Here is a 22,519-nt window from a genome sequence, read left to right as displayed (position 1 = left end):
TTGTATGCCATGCAGATGTTTTTTTAAGATCTTTGAACTGTTTAGTGCTATTAATGATTTTGATTAAGAAAACTTTAAGAAAACCTCTAATCTGTGGAATTCAGCAACTCAGAGATGGAAGGTGGAATTTTGAAATAGTTAATTTGTTGGAGAATAAAAAGTCATGTTTCTTCAGGGATCAATGGGAGTGACTTACTAATTATTAGTCATCTTTTACATATGAAATGCTTTGCTCTTATGACATTAGCAAAGAAAAAGCTCATAATTTTACTCAGGTACATCTGGTGATTAAAAGCTGCATATGGTGAGGACTGGCAAAGCTATGAAACAGACACATGAAAAATATTGCCATGAATGTTACGCCTTTTCATTGGAAGCACAGCACTGTTTCTAGATGATTTCACCAGTGTCTTTTATGTAGCATTATACACAGTCTTGCTTACCAAGGAACAATCACAAACTTACATAAATAAAATATAAAGAAGAGAAAAGATGGATTTGCAATCTAATACTGCGTTATTGCAGTGAAGTAATGGGGTTTCTTTGCAATTGTCATTGTCAATGAAGCATTGTCAATGAAATGGGATATTCTAAAACTTGATTTCTCTGTACAAAAGTAATGGATATTGAATGTCTTTTCTGACCAAGTTAGAAAAAAGGAATTAGCCCTGGATGCGTGATGCTGTGGTTTGTTCAGTGTTCGAGCACTATCACAACAGATTGGAGGGTGTGCAGCCAGTAACAGATAATGGTGCCAAATAATTGACGTTTCTTTACTTTTCCCCACATTTACAAATTACATCTGATTAACTTATTTTTAGTGTTACTCATGTATTAGCATTAAAAAAATTGGTGGCATATTCATCTTCTGGTGATAATGAGTCACAGCCACTGTTAGTCACTTAGCATGAAGAATGGCTAACATTTTAACAGCAGCACCAGCCAGTAGTGTGAACTGCAGAAACTTCATGAGTGAATGGAAACGGCTCTGCTAAGCAATTGAGAAACTCACCATGGTTATAAGTGTTAGTCCCAAACTGTAGTTAAACCATATGCTATTAAGTCAACTTTAACAGGAGTTTTAAATATTCATTTTTTATAAGAATTACTGAAAGGGCGTTTTAATGTTTGAATTGTTAAAGGTAATTTCCAAGACCTGTAGAGACTGTTAGCTGCAGTCTCACACTGTTAATAGAGGCCTTCTCCACGTGTGTGAACTTGTCTTTTTCTCTCTCTGTTTTTTTCACTTTATTTGGGCAAAATAAAATGGGATCTCTTCAGATCTGGGCTTTGTGCTGCTACTATCTTTGTATGCAAGAGTAAAAGTATTCATCAAGAAAGATGTTATTTAATTTTTTTCTATAATTTTGATGAAAGCTTGTAAAACAAGGCAGTGATATAACAAACAGTGAAACCTGAGTAAAACCTTTTCTACACTGAACAGATGAAATTTCTGTTTTGGCACTGCCCGAAGACATCTCCGTATATTTAGCATTAACAGATGGGGGCATCAATGAAGTATCAAGAGTTGTCAGCCTATTTTACAAACATAAACAAAAATTACACAAAGGATTAAAATTGAGGGTTCTAACGTATAAAGTAGAAATCCTTTCTGTTTAGTTTTTAAGGTGAAATATATTTATTTTAACTTAGCTTACATTAAACTCTGTTCTTCACTGAGGTATATATTCACTAGAGAAAAGGTGTCTCTCAGCCATGTCATGCTAACACGTCTTAAGTGTAAGACGAAGTTCTAGTGAACCAGATTATTTTGATATGCGCTAGTGAGACTGTAGTAAAATACTGTGGAAAAGTTCATCTTTACCTCAGCCTCATCGCCTAAAACTACAGGCTTCTTCATTATGATTTCACTTTAGCTTGCTTGAAACATAACCCCCCAAAAAGAAACAAAACAAATTTGGTTGGTATTTCATAGTGGGGAGAGAATTCCAAAATGGGAGAAGAGCTGAGTATTCTTTGTGCTAGTTTTGTTTAGTAAGCAGATGTATAGCTCCAGTAAATCAGAACTGCATGCAGACAGAAAAGCAATGTCCTTGTAGAGACAGGAATAGGAATCTGAAGTGCTGGTTTTCAGGCCTATTTTAATGTTTGTGTTGGCTTTACAAGCATTTTTGCAATTCAGAAAGCGGTGACGTGCCCTTTAACAGATTTAGCAGTCATGATAAAAGTAACAGGCTGAGAGGGCAGCTCATACCAATCAGCCGTATTAAGGTGGATTGAAAAATCACTCATGATGTGTGTCCGCTACAGGTTTGCCTGGTTTTGTTTGTTTTCAGTCAGCCCATTCTCATGTGTGTGTTTTGTTTTTCTTCCTCTCCTGGAGTGCAACCATCAGTGCATGGAGACAAGCATTGCTGTCAACTATAGAGTGCCAGTGTCCATTGCTTAAACCTTGTGAAGTTTATGTTAGTGAATTACTAGTTTGGGCTGATGCGGCTGTATCTCGCAATAAATGTAATTTTGTGAGCTTCACAATGGCAAGAATTGTGTGGTTCCTGGTAACTTTTTGCCTTCCTCAGAGGATGTGGCAGCAGCGAAATGCTGGTGCTGGAGTTATTCGCTCTGCGGGTGGATGTGAATGTGGTGGAATCTCTAGCACCCCGCAGATTGCCCTTCTGAGATGGAAAGCACAGGCACAGCAGGGGATGTGCAGTATTTTGCAGGGAGTTAGTGTGTTACAGCTTAATGTTTAGAATTATTTCTGACTTCTAAGTCTGTCTGGGTTTTGCTGTTGGTTGGTTTGGGTTTTTCTCTTCTGTTTTTGCAATGGTAAAGGGTTTTAACGCCCAAACCTCTTTCTGTTTTCTTTTTGTAAAATGGGAATTATGGCCTCATAGTCACAGGTATTATGGAGATTAATTGGCCTTGTCTAGTCATTTTGAGAATCTTAATGGTTACAGATGCAAGAAGAGAAGATTAGGTCATCCAAATAGACATCCTCTGTCATGTCACAGGCCCCTGTATTTTACCTGGTTGTTCCTGAATCGAGCGTTTCGTTTGACAGAGGCATACCACGTACTTAACACTCTTCGAAAGGCATCCTACCTCATTTTAAATGCATCGGGTCAAAGAGCTTACCCCCCTGTTTCACTGTCTCATCTACTGGCCACTTGCCTTTGTTGCTGAACTTTGCTTGTCCTTTTCTATGTGAATTGGCCGGGCTTCTGCGATCTGTGAGGGGTTGCTGGTGCTTCTCTTCCTCTGGGGTTACCAGTCGGAACCATTGCTACAGGGAATGTACTAGCACACACGGGTCTAGTCAGCTCTTGATCTTACTCCCCCTCTCCAGCTCTTCAATTTTCAAAACTTTTTAGAAATATTTTCTGGTCTTGGCTTCATCTGTGCTGTCTATGTTAGTACCTGTTTCTTACCATTAGCAGTTATCCAGCATTTAGTTAGATGTTTCCAAAAAGTTGTGGAAGCCTGGTCTTGGTTACTTACCTTCAGAACTGCTTTCAGGATATGGTTGCTCACTTTTTAGGTATGGCTTGATGTGTTACCCACATTAAGGTCAGAAATGTGGCATTTGAATGTGATGTAAAGACATTTTGTTGAAGTGAGCCTGTGCCCCTGAGTAGTCCTGACAATTCTGTATAACTCATCACAGTGTCTTTGCTGTTATTTATTAGTCTGCCAGTTTTTCTGTTTTTCCCCCTTAAAGTATCATTACTGTCATATTTGAGTGTATCATCTTCATCATAAGGACATGAAACTGTTGGAAGGACATGAAACTGTTGGAGAGTGTCCAGAGGAGGGCTACGAAGATGGTGAAAGGCCTTGAGGGGAAGACGTACGAGGAACGGCTGAGGTCACTGGGCCTGTTCAGCCTGGAGAAGAGGAGGCTGAGGGGGGACCTCATCACAGTCTACAACTTCCTCGCAAGGGGTTGTCAAGAGGCAGGAGACCTTTTCTCCATTAACACTAGTGACAGGACCCGCGGGAACGGGGTTAAGCTGAGGCAGGGGAAATTTAGGCTGGATGTCAGGAGGGGGTTCTTCACAGAGAGGGTGGTTGCACACTGGAACAGGCTGCCCAGGGAAGTGGTCACTGCACCGAGCCTGTCTGAATTTAAGAAGAGATTGGACTGTGAACTTAGGCACATGGTCTGAACTTTTGGGTAGACCTGTGCGGTGTCAAGAGTTGGACTTGATGATCCTTAAGGGTCCCTTCCAACTCAGGATATTCTATGATTCTATGATCTTTTTGTTCTGCTTTTTTGTGTGAGAGGTAAAATTAAAGTGATCTGTTCTTGCAGCCACTGCACAGGAGATGGGTGCAGAATTTTAAAAAATTCAATAACTTACTGTCTTAAAGGTTTCCATGTCCTAATAGATTGGATGAGACCACTTTGAAATAGATGACATCCTTTCTTGGATGACTGTACTAGTAAATTATTTTCAATATTGGCCTCTTCTGAAGAGGGTACTTACGAGGCATGGCCTACATGGGTTTTCAGAAGGTTGATAATGGGGAAATGGAAGATTTCTTGTGTAAGACTGGCTGTATGCAAATATCATCTGGATCCGATACTCAAGGACTAAAATCTGCCTGTGAGTTGGTAACTTTCACAAGGCTACTTGGAGAGCGCTTAATGGGAAAGGTTTCTAATGGATACAACGCAAAATCACCCCGGTTAGCTCTGACTAGCTATTTCAGTTCTCTGTGGCACTGTGAAGTTCATTACTTTTTCTTTTGATTTCAATTAAAATAGTTTATATTAATGGCGTTACTTCAGGCTTAGTGTGCTTTGCTTTTGAGTTTTGTGTGAATACAGCATCTGTTTAAAAACTGTAGGAAAACGAGGAACTTTGTGCTTTTTTTTTTTTTTTTTTTGTGATAGATGCACACTTCAAAATTATTTGAGTGCAGTTTTAGTTTAAGGCAGTTCTCCTTTTGAGTACCTGGAAATCCATCAGAAGCCAGCAGGGAGATGTCCATATTTAGGCACATTCAGAAAATCATACTTTATGCTTTAATTGCTCATTTCATTTTGAAATATTTACAAATGAAATGTGTACTTGAGCTGTTATCTGTTTGCGCAGTTGAGATTGCTCCCAGTGAAAACCACGTAGAAGTATCTGTAAATTCTTGAATTTATTCAGCCAGGGTGGACCACGTTTCAGCAAAATATTTACAGAACGGATTACTACCCTGAGGCATGGCATGTCTTTCACGAGATACTGAAAAATGCAAAATATAACCCAACACATTCTAGAGCAAAGCTATTCCTTGAGAATTTACCTTGTGGAAGCTGTCTTCTTGTAGCTTTTTTTTCACCTTACCCAGTTGATATTGATTGAATGTGTAGTAGAGTATTTAAATGCGTTCCCCCTAACAGCAAGCTCTCAAAACAGGGTACAGCTGTCTGTCATACCACTGCTGAAGTACGCACAGAGGTGTACTTGTTTAACTACGGTGGTGGTGGTGGCTGTCTTTTTTTGTAATGGTACACTGCAAGGTACTCGCTACTTTGTGTTGTGAGAGAGCATCTTCTGCTGCCTGTGCAACTCATAAAAGCTAGTCCTTACCATGAAGGTAAGATCTGACTGACAGCATGTTGTCTCTTCGAAAGCTGGCATCACCTCGGCCTCGCTGATTTGTGTGTTTGCTTATTAAATAAAATTGTTCCACTTGGCTTTACTGAAGAAAGTCAGAAGGTTGGAAATGCAATGTCCAGTTGATGCTTTCTCATAATTTTCTACATAATATTTCTACATGATATTTCTTTTTTTTTTTTTTTTTTTTGTCTTCCTGTTCTTGTGTTCACACCCCTTCTATATGGGAGAACCAGGAGGCCAAAACGATACATTGAGTTTGTGGGAATACCTGCGTGTTTGCCAACACCTGCACAAAATTAGCAAAAAGCATGCCAGAATACAGGAGGCTTGAGAGATGCTGCAGCTGAGCTGTTCTTTATTTAGCCATAAAAGGAAGTTTGAAAGTGTTTCTAAATGTCAGATTTGAATCCTAAATTAATTTAATTTATATTAATATGGAGTTTCTGCAGGAATAGATACTGGATGGAGCTGTTAACTCTAGCTTTACTGGCCTGATTGCAGTTAAGAGTAGAGAAAAAGTATTTTATAATTATAAATTCTAATCATAGCTTGGTGTTTCTAAAGTCTGAAATGTGAAAGTTTTCTGGGATTTATTGCTTCTGTGACAGCGCTATAAGAAAACAATGCCAAGTATGTATCAGAAATGGGCCCAGAGGACTACGTGCGGGCAGTGAAGGTGTGCAGGCAGTTCTCTTACGGGTGATCTTGATTACTCTTCTGTGGGTTTTGGTTGATACGTGGAAACAAAACGAAGTTTCAGTAAAAGAAACAGTGGGGGAAAGCCAGAGATCTGAGATTTCCGCCCATAGGAAGAGCCGCAGAAAGGAAAAGAGTCATTAAACAAAAATAGGTCAGAATTACCACTGCTTGAAGAACAAACCAACGTGCAAGATGTATGTTCTTTGCAACTGAAGTTGTGCGACACGTTGTCAAACAAGTGGTATATTTAACTGGTGTGTTTTTTAAAAGGAAGTTACTAATGAGGTTTGCATGCAGTGTTTTCATTTATCAAACACTTAAATACAGCAAAGGATTATTAAAACTGTGTAGCCATATACAATACCTTATTTTTGCACTTGTAGCGGGTCTGAGCAGATGGTATGCAGGGAGCACTGGCAGGCAGCTGAGGTTGGTTTTGTGCCACAAGTCACAAGGCTGGGCCCTGGCGCCCGCAGCCAAAGGTTCTGCCACATGACAGGGAGTGCTGGGAGGAGCGGAGTTAACCATTTGGGGCATGAAGTGCCTTGGTTTCTTCCTTATTTTTTTCTTTTTTTGGTAGCTTGAAGACTACTGCTGGGTTTAAACAATGTTGTTGCTGTTTTAGGCAAGGCTTTTGAGTACATATAAAACACGAAAAGTAATTACAGAGATGAGTTTACGGTGCCTATTTTTACTTCCGTGGTATCTTTGTACACAGGCATGCTGCAAAATCAGCTGAGTCACTTCGTTCGCGTTGAAGGGCTTAGCGCCGGCAGGAGCCTACTGCTCTGGTGGTGTGAGAAGTCTGCATCCCTGGAGGTGCTCCTGTTCCTGAAAGAGGACGTGGAGATTCAGACATATGTGTGTCGACATACGGGGTTATGCTGCAGCATAATAATTACATAGCTAAATTTCCCTAGCCTTGTGAAGTTTAGAAAATGTTTTAGATCAACTGCATTTGCTGTAGAGGAAGAATGTGTATTGAAGAATTTGTATATTTTGGTCTTCAAGCTCATTTTGGTACTGAAAGTGAAATTTCTTTATATATACTAAATTACATAGAATCAGCACTTCAAGATATGGTTTAGATCTCTTCATGATATACAGGGAACAGAGAATGCTCTAATACTGTAATCTTAATGGAATAGGATATAAAGGGAAAATATTGATACTGAATAGTACTTTTAACTTATTTTTTATTAATTTATCTCTTATTAAAGAGTCTTCCTGTAAAGTTCTTTGAAACCTGGTGGGTGGGAGACTTGTAAGTTAGTAGCAGAAGCTCTTATCCTGGGAGCAGAGGAATAAAGTTGGGTGGACAACCAGAAAGGAGACTGGGGGTACCTGGTAAGAGCTGTAGTAGTGGTCACAGAGCATAACTCATTACGTAATGACTGGTCCTCGTTTCTAATCACTCCTAAAGAAACTTCCCTCTTTGAAGGAAGCGTCCAGTGTGGCACTCCTGGAAATGAAAACCTAGGGTTCTAAAGATTCTTCCTCAGTTTTCATATTTGTTTAGAAGAAGTGCATAGATAATCTGAACTTTAAAGCTACCTATTGGCTCAAATTAGGCATTATTTTCTAGTTTGAAAGAATAAAAACTATTACAAAATAGATTTTTTTCTATATTGAAACCAACTCACTGCTATGGTTTCGTTTGTTCCATTGCAAATAGCCCATTGTGAACAGAGTGGTTTTTTTTCAACTTCGAGTATTCAGTAACAATTTATTTTTATTTCTTCTCATATATATATATATATATTTATTTATTTATTTGTTTGTTTATTTATTTATTTATTTTCCTGAGATACCTTTTGCTAGTTATTATACAGCTTAGATAGAAGCAACATGGTGAAACCAGTTGTGATACTGGGATGCCTTAAGATTAGAAATGATGAGCTTGTTTTGTTTGTTTTTTTCTCCTCACTAGGAATTTAGGCCTACAGTGATGAAAGGAGTTTTTGTGTTCTTTTCTCTTAGATACCGAAAGTATTGTAGATGGAAGGGTAGTGTAAGTTGGATGCTGGGTGCTGTCCTGTCCCATCAGTTCATCTAGTGCAGCAGTTAAGCCCTCAGCCTCTCTTCTGTTGAGCATTTGAGCAGCCCTGTTACTTTTCCTGTGCTTTTTGAAGGTGAATCCAGCCTGTGGCCACTGTGGCACAGACACCCCTGGATGCGTTGCTCCACTACCTCTCAAAGGACACTTGAGTTCTGAGCATCGTCTTGGTTGGAACAGCACTAGGGGCTGAGTTGTTGATGGCTCATAATCTTTGGAGCAGCTATTTGGTACGGTGTTACATCCCTTTCATCTGCAGCAGCCTGCCTAAGGAGGCCACCAGGGGTTTGTCCTGGACTTTAGGCCTGATGTACATCATGGCTTGTCTGACTCACTGTTTGGTTCCTACTGGTGTTAAGTGTATTTATGTACCTGGTGCTTCATTTTAATTATTTAAAACAAACAAAAAATGGCTGTTTGTTAGAAAATCCTGTCAGGAGCTGGTTGCTAGAAATGTTGCCAGGTGTGCAGTGGATTTCTCCTCCCTGTGCTGCTTCCACTTACACTTCAGTAGCAAGGTGTCTTTACTCAAGACTGGATCAAGTGAAAACTGAAGGACTCAGAGGCCGACAGACCATCTGCTAGGAAGGACAGGACTTCCCCTTCCTTCCAGGAGTCCAGTGGCAGTGCACAGAACCTCCCAGTGGCGCAGCATGGAGGTGCACACTTGTGTGCCCCTGGTATGGACGGGCCAGTGTTGCAGGTCTCCCATCGAGTGCTGGTGCTCCCTTTTCCGCCTTCCAGTCCTTCCTCTGGCACCATCACGCAGACACATTCTCATCCCTTAGACACGCAGGGCAGATACTCGTAGCTGCAACCAGGAGGAACGCTTGAGGTAGCTTAGTGCAGATTTGGGGATTAGTGGGTGAGGACTGTAATGCTGAGCTGCGTACTTCTGTTTGTAACACGGTTCTCCACACCAAACCTACAATGAGCAAACTTCTTTAAAATGTGACAGCTGTGTAATTTTAAGATGTAATTGTTCTACCCACCTGTTGGAGAAGTCACACAGCACTGGGGATGTGTCGGTACGCCCTTCTGTGCTGTTAGGGACCAAAACCACCTAGGTGCTGGGTGCGTGTCACAACCAGTACTTCCAGCTCCTTGGCCAGCAGTAGCTGGAGCGGCTGCGAAGGCCCAGTGGACTTCAGCAGGCAAAAAGAGTCTGAAATAAGCTGCATGGGGTGTGCCTGGGTAAGTAGCTATTCTTATCTAGTGGGGCACTTGCATGTGGCTTTCCCCAGGAAACAACCACAGCAGCGTTAATTCTACAGAACATTGAAGTTTGCTTGGTGTCCCCTCCAGGAGGACGTTTCACAGGTGTGTTAATCCCTTTTTAAATCTCTGCAGCAGTCAGCCTGGTTTGTCTAGTTGAGTAATAAATTTACTCGCCTTTTATAGAGCAGTTGCTCTTGATGCTACCTGATCTTCCAAGCCTGAGCGAAATACTTTGGCAGCAGGTGTATCTTTGTTTCAGAACCAAGCTCAAAGCTGGCTGAGCTCTTTTGCAACCGTCCATAAGAGGAGTAGCACCTGGCTGTGGGTTGTGGGTCTTGGTGGGAGTGTTAGTGCTCGCTGTAGAGCCAAGCAGGGCGGTTTCCTGTCTGCTCGTTCTGCGTGCTTGTACAGAATTATGATTTAGGTAGCAACTGTGGGCTGAATGACAGCAGCACAACTCACTCTTTTGGTATCTTTTGGAGAAACTGGAATAAAGACAAGCCTCCTTGGAGCCTCTCTATTGGAATAGCAGAAATGCTGCTGGTGACAATAAACTGGTGGTAATGCTTTAAGAAGATGTAAGGAAATGAAATAAGGAAATCCAATGCCAAGATATGATATGCTGATCAGTGAATCACAGCTCTCAAAACTGCTGAGATATCTGTCTGTATCTGTCCTATTGTACAGCTAGGTTTTAGTTTTACAAGGCTGGAGTCTGTTGTTTGCACTGTGCTTAGTACAATAACATCCTGATCTGGGACAAGAAGGCTCGGATGCTGTAACACAGCAAATATTATGGCTTGTGTGTCACAGGCAACAGATTATGAGAAGACTGGGCAGTGAGGAGAGAAGTTCAGAGCTTCTGAACTTGAATGGGTGAGGCTCAGTTGATCTGAAGTGTCTGAAGATCACAAGACTGTAGGGGGAAGAAAGCAGCATTCAAAACATGCAGAGTATGAGTGCATGTGTACACATTCCTTCCAGCTTGCTTATGTGATGGTGGTAACAAAAGGCAGTCAATTAATTACATCTGTGCACAGCAAGCTCCTCCTACTTGCTTGTCTGGCTTAGTTCAACACGGAAACTTCCTTTCTTATTCATCGTGTTCTGCACAGTCAGAATATTGTTTAAATCCTAGGAAATAGTTCACATACTAATGGACCTTTTGTCTTGTCTCAAACTCTTAAGACCCTAGAGTGAAAGGCTATTTGACAAGGCTTGGACAAGGCTTCTTGAAGACATATCTCAAAACTGAACACCTAACCTGATGATTATGTTTTGACAGAATTATAAAAAGCTTGTAGCAGATCAGAGGAGCTGTTGTAAGCAAGTAGTGAAGAACCTTGCACACTCTGCTTGATAATAAATGTATTTAGTTCCATTTATTCCATTCCATCCATTGGTACATTGTAGACTGCTTTGTATTTGGTATCTGAGAATATGGTTGATGACTTGAATTTATTTTCAAAGTCATTGTTATTGTTGCCATCATGTTTTGGGCTTGAAAAAATATGCTTGATCTCTTGCCAGCTATGACCTCCTTTAAAAAAAAAAAAAAACAGTAGCTGTATAAAACAGATTCCTAGGGCTGTGTTTATGTAACGGCAATAAAACTACTCACAACAGCTTCACTGGCAGAGGCTCGGGACTGATAAAGCCTGATTCTGTTATGCCTTCCTCTGAAATAGTTCGGACTGCCACGTGCATTTTATTGCCTGGTGTGACTTCAGGAATAGCTTCATTTGTCTTACTGTGCTGTGTAGAGCTTAACCAAAATTGTTTAAGTTGAGAGAGAGAGAAGGGGAAAGATAATGGTAACTACGTTTTCTGTGCCAAAGGAGGGAGAAAAAATGTGGATTTGTTGTGTTGCAGACTGAGACAAAACTTCTGGCTTCATTTTTGCCATGTTCCAGATAATGTCTGAGTACAATGAAGTTTGTACTTTGTTTACTTTGAAGATTGTGTGAGCTGTAACAAGGACAGAGCTTTCTTTTCTCTTTATTTTCATCCTTTGTATGACTGACTGCGTTGACATGAACCATCCTGGATTTAGCTTTCTGAGAACAGATGTTTGTGTTGCACACAGATTGTGATTTGGTACCTTAGTTTGCAGTTTTGTCCAGAGAGTTCGGTTAGAATGCTGGGCTCTGCACTGTTAGGCACCCGATGTTTAAAACTACTTAATGAGGTCTGCATTGGAATGAATTAGTTTAAAAAAAAGGGGGGGGGGGAGGAAATCATTTAAAGGTAATATGCATTACAAATGATTGTTTTGCACTACGTTGACATGTACTGGAATAGATAGTGTGTAAAATTTCATGCAACAAAGCCAGCATGTTTCGTTCTGTTTTAGTTTCAAGTTTGATTTTGTGTGAATTGCTTCTTGATGTGCTGCAGGAAAAGGGAGGGAAAAGAAGATGATTTCCTAGTGTCGTGGTTTAACCCGACCGGCAGCTAAACACCACGCAGCCGTTCGCTCACCCTCCCCCCTCCCTCTCTGGGACGGGGGAGAGAAATGGAAAGTGAAGCCCGTGAGTTGAGATAAAGACAGTTTAATAAGACAGGAAAAAAAAATAACAAAATAATAATAACAATAATAATAATGATGATACAATGGTGATAATACGAAAGTAATAATAGTATGTACAAACAAGTGATGCACAATGCAATTGCTCACCACCCGCTGACCGATGCCCAGCCTAACCCCGAGCAGTCCGGCCCCCTCCCCCCGGCTAGCCACCCCTATATATTGTTTAGCATGACGTCAGATGGTATGGAATACCCCTTTGGCTAGTTTGGGTCACCTGTCCTGGGTCTGTCCCCTCCCAGCTCTTACTGCACCCCCCAGCCTGCCCGTTGGCAGGACAGAGCAAAGGCTGAGATGTCCTTGGCTTGGTATAAGCACTGCTCTGCAACAATTAAAGCATCGGGGTGTTATCAGCACTCTTCTCATTCTAAGCCAAAACACAGCATTCCACCAGCTACTAGGAAGAAAATTAATTCTGTGCTAACTGAAACCAGGACACTTAGCAGTTAAATGAAAACTTCAGCATTGCTTTTATTTTTGCTTCTTTTTTATTTTCATCTTTCATTGTTGTCTTTTTCTAAAATGTTTCTGCTGCCTCTTCTACGTGATGTAGCCTAGTTCGCAACTTCCACTTGCTAGCAGTATCCAACAAACAAAACTAAAAAATGATATGGACCTGGTAAAAGGAAGGCCAGGTACACAGAGCTCAGAGCTTGAAGTCGCTTGGAGGTCTTCTCTGTGAAAGCTCTTGTTAAAATTAGATCAGTTGCTGTTTTTAGAAGGGATATCTATCTATCTATCTATCCCTTTTATATATATATATAAGAACTTTATGTTCTTAGCATTATTGCTGCTCTTACAGGAATTCAACATGTATAAGTGTAGTCAACAAATTTTAAGTCTGAGCAGCTTTTTCTTTTATGAACCAAGTAATTTCTACAGGCTAAGTATTGAACAAAGCTACAGTTTTTTCCTGAAAGCTCCTGATACAACTTGGTTGCCTTATTGGAGGACTGGAAATGTCAGAAAACAAATGCACTAACAGCAAGATGAGGTTGTTAGTTATTTGCCTCCCAATCTAAAAAACATGGTTCCTGACTAATTTGGCTAGCTGTTCTGGCAAAAAGTCATTAAAAAAACCCAACAAAATAAAACAAAAACAAACAAACAAAAAAGCATATGTTTTTGCCAGTGAGCTGTGCTCTTACAAGAAAAACATTGCTGATACAATCACAATGCACTGCCCTTTCAGTAGAATCATAGATCATAGAACTGGCAAAGTTCTATGTACTGGCAAAGAATTGGATATAAATGGTAGGCACTGAGTAACTTGGTCAGTGTTGTGCAATATGTGCCGGTTCTCAAGAACAGCTGCTTTAGAGACAGGACTGGAGTTCTTCCAGACTTTTAGATTTTCATTTTAAAATAAAAACTAAGTTGCATTTGTGCTGTCTTTTTATAAACTGTTGTATCATAAATACATAAAATGCTTAAAGATTTTTTATTTGTTACTTTTAATTCTTTGTGAAAAACCAGAGGCGCTTTTTCTGCTGCTATCTTTGGAAATCCAAGAACAATGGTTTACTGCTACTTGCTATCATTATAGTGGACTGTGGAGCTCCTTATCTTCAACTTGTCATGTTTTTTGTTTGTTTTGTAAGATTTGTTTGTTGGTAGATATTTTCTCACACCATACTGTTTGAAGAATACTGCTTATAGCAATGTTTTAGCGATAAGTTGCTGCGTAAAATGTAAAGGGTAAGAGACCCAGTAGAAAAGATGAGAACAGGTAGCACTGTCTTGATTCAAATTTTACATTCTGACATGATGCTTCTTATCTGACTGTATGGCAGGTACCTAATAAATTTCAGATATTTTTTTTTTAAGTGTCTAATGTCTTGAAAATGCATTTACAAGGCTAACTTTTCTACAGTGTGGAGTTGAGTAGCAAGTAATCTTAGAACAACTGGGATTATATGCTGTACAGACTAATAAAAGTAGATTTACCTTTATCAAAGCTTCGCTTATTCATATCAGGAAGGATCATTGGGCACTGCATTTATTTGTCAGGCAGGATTATTTGATTACTTTATATAGCATGGCCAGATTTTCAAGGGAAGTCTTAGCATGTTGCTCTCCCAGGATTTTGTGCCCTTGTGTGTGAATCACCGCACATACCGGGCAGAATATGGGGTGACCTCTGGGTTGGTCTACTGAATGATTAATCAGTGAGTACGTCACCTGTCCTCCAGACCAAAAAGCATACTACTGTTTTTGTTCTCTCTCTTTGGTTTTATAAAAGTTTGGGCCTCCTTTTCCAGACCAAGATCTTAATTTAAGGAAAAGTTGCAATATTTGCCTCAAGATTTATTTTCGGTCTTTTTCTACATCTAGGAATGAACGAGGTACTGAGTTATTTTAAATGCTGTCATGGCATGTATCTCCTTCACTTAATTCCTCACCTCTACCTTGGAAGTCTTCTACCACTGTAGTGAACAATCATTACATAAGGTTTTTCATTGCTAAATGGTTGTGTGCTGTTTCAAAATAAATTGTCTTAAAGTATACCTCTTCTGTCTTAAAGTATATCACAGAACTTTTGGTCCTGATCAGTCTTAACCACAGCTGTGATAAGCATTACGGTGACTATCCACTATGGTTTGCATCCTATTGTGTCAAAGGGATGGAAGGAGGACTGTTGCAGCTTGCTTAGGTTGTTATGGAGCTACAGGGATGATCTTGGCCATCCTTTCTGTATATGGAAATGAGGCTAACAGTAAGGAAAGGAGGAGAGCCAGAGGCTAACAAGGCATGGATATGAAGAGAAAATGTAGTACAGCAAGCTAAATTGACGATGTTCTCCATGAGGTTGGGGAAAAGAGAGAAAATGAAATAGGATAAGAAGGGAAGTGAGCATGTTTAAAACAGTGGGAAGAAGGGCCCCTCGGAGTTAAATTACGTAGCAAAACCAAGATCTTTAGTCTCTGTTATTGAACATAATATTTCATGGATAAGTAGCTATCTATCGTTACGAACATTGAAGCTCTGTTTAGAAGAAAATACATTCTGATGGGTGAAGTGAGAAGGAAGCCCTAAAATGACTTTTCAAGAGGATATTTTTTTCCCAACGTGATTGCAAAATTTCAAGAATATTTTTATTCTGTTTGGTTTCTCCCCTAATACAGCATCTTGGGGTTGGACCCGATGATCTCTTGGGGTCCCTTCCAACCCCTACAATTCTGTGATTCTGTGACCTTTTTAGATTACTTATTTGAATTTTGCGGTGCGTATGAGATGCCTGCTTTCTAATTAAATGCTCCAGACCAACTATAAATCTGTTAATGTGAATGAGTATGAAATATTTTAACGTAGAGGAACTTGTACAGTGTGGTAATGATTTTTGTTTTTTGCAGATGCCCTCCTCGAACTTTTTTACCAGCGCTGTGCAAAATTTTTCTTGATGAAAGTGCTCCCGACAATGTATTAGAAGTAACAGCTCGTGCCATAACGTATTATCTGGACGTATCAGCAGAATGCACCCGTAGGATTGTGGGAGTTGATGGAGCTATCAAGGCACTTTGTAATCGTTTAGTAGTTGTTGAACTTAACAACAGAACCAGCAGAGATTTGGCTGAGCAGTGCGTTAAGGTATGTGTTCTGCAGAATCTTCTCTTTTATAAGAAGGAGCTGGAAAACTTGCAATTCCAGAAGAACTTACTCATATTCTAATCCTATATATTATAAAAATGTGAAGCAAAACCATGCCCAGTATGTTAAAATTTATGTGTCTACTATGTTTTCAATCTTTACGTTCAGTCTCGTGCTTTTCAAAGCTGAAATTCCTTTAAAAATACAACTAGCTAGATATTGCTCTCTATATAGAAACTAAAAGTACTAGAAGAAAGTTTTCCTGTTTGTCTCCATGACTAGAATTCTGAGGGCTAATTTCATGCTAAAAAGGGAACGAGGCATCAATCCAGATACAGATAATTTACCTTATTTAAGAAATTATTTGCTGGTCATAGCTCCAATGCAGCCTTTTGAAGTATTCAGAAGAATTTCCAAGACCCTCAAAATCTTTTACGTATAGTATAACTCGTGCCTGTGTGGTAGCACGTAGTTTTATTCCCTGATTACTATTGCCTCAGAATTTACACCTAAGTTTCCTATTTATACTGTTCTTTCAAGTACCTCACTGGAGTAATAGGATTCATGGAAGTTTCAAAGCTCTCAGTTATTTTTGATCTGAAGACTTCATTCTCCCAGGAAAAGGCGCTAGTTATTATCTAGCTGTTTGCCATGACTGACTGTTAAAACCATGCTATTGAGGGATTTTCTTGTATTTCCTCCTGTATTTAAGAAGAAAACTGTTAGTCTACCAGAGATTTCATCCCCTTAGGGGTGTTGAGGAAGAGAGGTGTTTTGTGGTGGTTTTTTTTTGTTGTTGTTGTTACTGTTTTGTTATTTAACTAGTTCTGTAGATGGATATAAACAAATAACTTAATTTTTATGTGTACTTTGTTATAATTAAATTTCATTTCATTTTAGGTGTTAGAATTAATCTGTACCCGTGAGTCAGGAGCTGTGTTTGAAGCTGGGGGGTTGAATTGTGTTCTGACATTCATCCGTGACAGCGGACACCTTGTTCATAAAGATACTTTGCATTCTGCTATGGCTGTAGTCTCCAGGCTCTGTGGCAAAATGGAGCCTCAGGATTCTTCATTGGAGATCTGTGTGGAATCGCTGTCTAGTTTATTAAAACATGAAGACCATCAGGTAATAAAATAGTTGGCTCAAACTATGAATTTAACATCCATAACATTTAATAAATGAATGGCTAGGTAGTTTTGTACAGTCTCCACAACTATGTTCACAAAACAGTTGTTATATTTGAATATTGTGGTAGTCTTTTTGTACAGTTGTGATGACAAGAGAATAAAAATGCTGCTTAGTGTTTGACTGCAAGTGCTGTTGTGTGAATGTGATCTTATTCAGCCTCTGAAAAGTTCATTGAAAAATGTCCTGCAAATTTTTCAGTGTTTTTTGAAATACTTCCAGAATTAATTATTGTTTTATGTCTGCACCTCAGTCACTACTAAATTGAGCATAAGTAAAAGACAAAACTCAACTTTTTTTGTTGCCTAAGAGAAACAATAAAAACAGTCATAGTTGATGCTAAAATATTACACTGACAGACAGTACTACTGTAACACCACTTCTTTACTGCAGTTTTATAAACCAAAGGTTATGTATACCTTTTAAAGTCTAGGAACTTAAAGTAATTAACTTCCTATTAGCAGAATCCCTTTGTGCTTGTCGTACTAATGCTTTGCAAATAGCTATTTAGCCAAATCCTTGCTGCATCCTCTCCAGGCTTCTTGTCAATGCCATTCTCTGTCCAAATTTTTCCCCCACCTCTGTCCCCATTCCTGACTCCATGCCACCCATACTCCTTAGTTTGGTTTATTAAGCGTGTCATATTTGCCAGTGAGCTATGTTTTTGATGTGTTTTCAGATCTTTTTGAAAGAACCACTTGGCAGGGGGCTATCACACCAGCCATCTGAGAACAAGTCACCTTGGTTTTTATCCATTATATTACTTCATTAATGCACTTATCATCTGAGGCAAGCTAACCCTGAAATTTAGACCATAAGTCTGTAGTCTCTATCTGTTTCCCAATTTAAGATGCTTTAACAAAGCTATTACTGGGACTGTTGGAGATCTGAACAGGAATTCGAACTTTCAATAAGGTAGTCTTTCAGCAGTTAGGCTTCAAGAGAAGTTTGCTTAAGGTTGGAGTAACCCAGATCATAGTAAATGAATCTGTAGCTGTATCCTTGAGAAACGTATGTTGTGTGTGAAGGATGCCTCAGGATTTTTGACAAATGTTGATGGTTATTTTGGATTTGACCAGTATTTCTTTTTTTTTTTTTTTTTCTTGTTTTACACTCCTGGATTTGGTCCCTTTCTGAGGGTAGCCAGCTAGTAATATCACTTGAGGGAAGAGTTCAAAACAGATGAACGTGGCCCTGAGAACAGCTTATCTGCATTTGTTGTGTTTTGTTTTGTTTTGTTTTTTTAACATTTCTACTTAGCTCATGGTTTGTGAGAAGAAAAGTAAATACCTTCCACAGTACTATTTAGCTTTGTTAACCTATGTAGTGTGCTAAATAAGCTGAAACATTCTTATGTATTTCTGACAGAGCAGTTCTGGTAACAATTAGTAAAGTATCTATGGTTTACATAAAGACTGATAGAACTGCTCATACCTCATCTTGTCAAAGAATGGGAGCAAAATGTCAGAGGACACAAATAGTCACCACTGTAAGTTAAAGAAAAAATCTCTTTTACAAGAGTACTGATAAATCAGAATGTTTGGCATGCAGGGACTGTGCCAGAAGTTTACCATGTAGTGCTTTTATTCAAGAGAATCTTTTTTTTTTTTTTTTCCAAGTCCTTGCAAACAAAGGTTTATGCCTTTTAACTTAACAAAGTCTGTCTGAGTAGCTAATAATACTCAAATCTTGGTATGTGTATTGATAAGTAACAGTTTTCAGGTATGTGACAGCTGACAATCATTTTGAAAATTGGCTGCACTGGAAGTAGATGACATTCTAGGGATAAGAACCGTAGTAATTCAGACCTTGGTAAGAAATAGGTATTTGTAGTTTTCATTACATCTTTTCTTGGGGTTAGTCTGGTTTGCTACCTCATGTTTAGGAAGGTAGATTGCCAGCTCACCTTGATGTACATGTGCAACCCTCCTGATACTATGAGGAGACACTTCTAGTGTAACGCGTGGTATGGATGAGAGAAACGTTAAAAACAGCAATACAGTCCTTCACTGAGTTTTTCAGAATGCTGTTGGGTTCTGACTTTGAGCTGTTAGGTTTTTTTTTGTTTGTTTGTTTAAGCTGTCTCTGTTCATTTACTTTGAAGGAAACCTGGAGAAATGAGTTCCTTCTGTGTCTTGTAGTTTTGTGAATATCCTGTTAGCATCTTCTCACCTTAAGTAACAGATGTTTCATCTTTTCACTTGCACTTCTTCTGTAGGTTTCAGATGGAGCTCTGAGATGTTTTGCTTCATTAGCTGACAGATTCACACGTCGTGGAGTTGACCCAGCCCCCTTAGCTAAGCATGGGTTAACTGAGGAGTTGTTATCTCGCATGGCAGCTGCTGGTGGGACAGTATCAGGACCATCTTCAGCTTGCAAACCTGGCCGGAGTAGCACTGGAGCACCATCTACAGCTGCAGACTCTAAATTAAGTAATCAGGTGTCAACTATTGTAAGCCTGTTGTCAACCCTGTGTAGAGGCTCTCCAGTAGTAACACATGTAAGAAATCATTTTATGCTACAGTTTTTTATTCTTTTTAATTTTTTTTTCTTCATGTATTTTAATATATACAAGATTTTGTTGTTATTTTATATATAGATATATAGATCTATTGATTATGAAAAAATATATATACATATAGGTTATTTATTTATTAAGAGGGGAAAAAAAGGAAACATTTCATATGGAAATGAAACCCAGTTCTGATAGTGTTTTCTAAAGCCCTGTATATTTTTTATTGTTCAGACTTTTAATTATTTCCAGGATCTCCTAAGATCTGAACTTCCAGATTCTATAGAAAGTGCGTTGCAGGGTGATGAGAGATGTGTACTGGATACCATGCGGTTAGTAGATCTTCTTTTGGTGCTACTATTCGAAGGGAGAAAAGCCCTGCCAAAATCCAGTGCTGGATCTACAGGCAGAATACCAGGATTGCGAAGGCTGGATAGTTCTGGGGAACGTTCGCATCGGCAGCTGATAGACTGCATTCGCAGTAAGGACACTGATGCACTAATAGATGCTATTGACACAGGAGGTAAGGGAGAATTCTCTGAAAAAGAAAAAGCTAAATAAGGTATCTATGGTGTCATAACTTAAATTTTATTTTTTTAAATTAAATTATTTTTTTTAATTTTTTAAGGTGCTACCTTAAAATTCTTTCTATACAAGTTACCTGGTTGAACAGTGTTTGTTAGTAATAACTTTTTTTTTGGATTGTAGTTAAAGGTATAAATGCTTTTATTGAAGGTGGTTAATTCCTTTTTTTTTTTTTTTTTTTTTTTTTTAAGACCTGCAATTTGCTTAACACTGCTGAAGCTTAATGTTTAATTCTGGGAACTTTAATTATTTTTATTTAATTGTATCTTTCAGCTTTTGAAGTAAATTTTATGGATGATGTAGGACAAACTCTTTTAAACTGGGCCTCAGCTTTTGGAACTCAGGAAATGGTAAATTAATTTTACACAATTTTATGAGTTTAGGATGTTTATATAAAGACATATGGAAAAACTAGTTTCCTTTTTCTTGTTTAACAGGTAGAATTTCTCTGTGAAAGAGGTGCTGATGTTAACAGAGGACAGAGGTCATCCTCATTACATTATGCAGCATGTTTTGGAAGACCTCAGGTAGCAAAGGTATGATTTAAATTGACATTGTAACATACTAAATTAATAGCCTTACATACTGAATTTCTGCCTTGTTCTGGCAGAAAAGTCTTTGTGCTCTGTCCAATATTTACATGTTCTTTACAGTGGTTATTGCAATACAAAATATTGGCTATGATAGGTCAGTAATGTGAATTAAAGTTTACTATTAACTTCACAGATATAAAAAGCATATTGTGTTCCAACTTTCTACACGTAATGTTTTACCTTTGCATGCTAGTGTAGGAAGGACATAGGGAAAAACATGTACTTCTTTGGAAGAAGGAATCCTAATGTTGTTTAATTTTTGAAAATATTTGTTCTCAGACTCTCTTGCGACATGGTGCAAACCCTGATTTGAGAGATGAAGATGGGAAAACTCCTTTAGACAAAGCTCGTGAAAGGGGTCACAGTGAAGTAGTAGCTATTCTTCAGTCTCCAGGTGAGAGCAGTTTTTAATTCTGAGAAATGCAAATATAAAGCAATTCAATTATTAGAATTTTACTCTATTAAGAATCATGAAAAAAATACAGTATTTTATGACCAGCCTTCCTTAGCCTTCAGATTACATATAAAAACTTTAATATTTTACATGTTCTTAAGGGCTGGGGGATTACAGAAGAAACTGCTGAGTGGACATGAGCAGTGCCAGTGGTCCTGGTCTTCAGCTGTGGAATGGGGCTAGACTGGGATTTTGCTGTGGGTTCGGAGGATGTCAGCCTTGGTAGCTTCTCTGGCATCCTTCCTTTCTACATGGAAGCTGCTCTTTACCTGTTCGTGAGGCTCTTGTAGCACTGGAGCCACAGGTAGCTAGCTGTCTGTTCATATTCAATTTTTGTTAAGGAATTTGAGCTTTTCTATGAGTGGTCTTTGGTGGTACTTTGTTTAAAAAAGTTGTTCAGTAACCAAGTTGTGCACATGTAGATTTCACATCTTAGGAATGTGTATTTATGTTCAGTTGCCTAGATGTTAGTAAGGAAACCTTCTTTCTTTTGTTTGAATGGTGTTTCTTTTTTGTTTGTTTTCTAGGGGACTGGATGTGTCCTGTTAACAAAGGAGATGAGAAGAAGAAGAAAGATGCAAACAAGGATGAGGAGGAATGTAATGAACCCAAAGGAGATCCAGAAATGGCACCCATATACTTGAAAAGATTATTGCCTGTGTTTGCACAAACATTTCAACAAACTATGTTGCCTTCAATAAGGTAATAGGCGTGACTGTCAATTTCCCTGCATATTTTTCAGTTCGTAATGTTCTGATAAAAAAAACTAATGTCGATTTTTTTCCAGTAAAAAAAAAAAAGTGTAAAGCATTTAAAAGTAATGCAAGTGACTTGTAAACATATATCAGTTTGAGTAGAAGTGGTGGTTTGAAAAATGTTGAGTCTTATTTTTGCTTAATATTTTAAGTAGTTTTTGTTGCTGTTTTTTTTTTTTTGTTATCACCTTTCTGGGGAAAGAGTGTCTTGGAAGAAATATGGTTAGCTGAAGTGGGAGAGAGAAGCATGCTCTTGACTGCTGAAGCATGATGGAAAAATACTATGTTCTTGTAGCACTTGGCACTGTGGATCATGTGTATTTGGTCACAGCTGTTCGTAGCTGCTATCATGGAGAGGAAAGCTAATGAAATAGTATCAAGATATATTAATGGGAAAATGAGAGAGACTGGGAAAAGCTATTTCAGAAGGTTTTGGAAGACTTCTTGTCAGCTTAAATGTTTATCAACTGAAGAAGATGCCCCTTATTGAGAGAATTAGAAATGTGATCTAATTTGTTACTTAAAAGGAATACTGTGGGTGGCATAAGATTTCTGATAAACTGTCTGACCAGAACCTCTCAGCCTTTTACATTATACAAACATAACATTTGCTTAATCTCTTGTATTCTCAGTGTATGGGTGTAGTACTTTTGGGCAGCTTAAACTTGGCCATTTTAACTAAAAGAAAAAAGAAATGCTGTTAAC

The 22,519-nt window shown here is 38.7% G+C and overlaps 1 protein-coding gene across 12 annotated transcripts in view; it reads left to right on the top strand.

Annotated features, from left to right (window-relative positions):
- HECTD1 (HECT domain E3 ubiquitin protein ligase 1) overlaps positions 1–22,519 on the top strand; it is a 65,256-nt gene that overhangs the window by 5,595 nt on the left and 37,142 nt on the right. For 8 of the 12 annotated variants that reach the window (XM_082761320.1, XM_082761322.1, XM_082761323.1 and 5 more), the window contains exons 3-10: positions 15,493–15,727; positions 16,628–16,855; positions 19,134–19,415; positions 19,662–19,950; positions 20,286–20,362; positions 20,450–20,548; positions 20,885–20,999; positions 21,587–21,761. In XM_082761320.1, coding sequence (XP_082617446.1) covers positions 15,493–15,727; positions 16,628–16,855; positions 19,134–19,415; positions 19,662–19,950; positions 20,286–20,362; positions 20,450–20,548; positions 20,885–20,999; positions 21,587–21,761 — 1,500 coding nt within the window. The remainder of the gene's footprint in view (positions 1–15,492; positions 15,728–16,627; positions 16,856–19,133; positions 19,416–19,661; positions 19,951–20,285; positions 20,363–20,449; positions 20,549–20,884; positions 21,000–21,586; positions 21,762–22,519) is intronic. The other 4 variants (XM_082761326.1, XM_082761325.1, XM_082761329.1 and 1 more) reach the window with 1 other exon arrangement.

The sequence above is a fragment of the Aythya marila genome (genome assembly GCF_965140915.1).
Source record: "Aythya marila genome assembly, chromosome: 5".
NCBI lineage: Eukaryota > Metazoa > Chordata > Aves > Anseriformes > Anatidae > Aythya > Aythya marila.
Note: the sequence above shows the minus strand (reverse complement) of the source record. Positions and strands in the feature narration are given on the sequence as shown.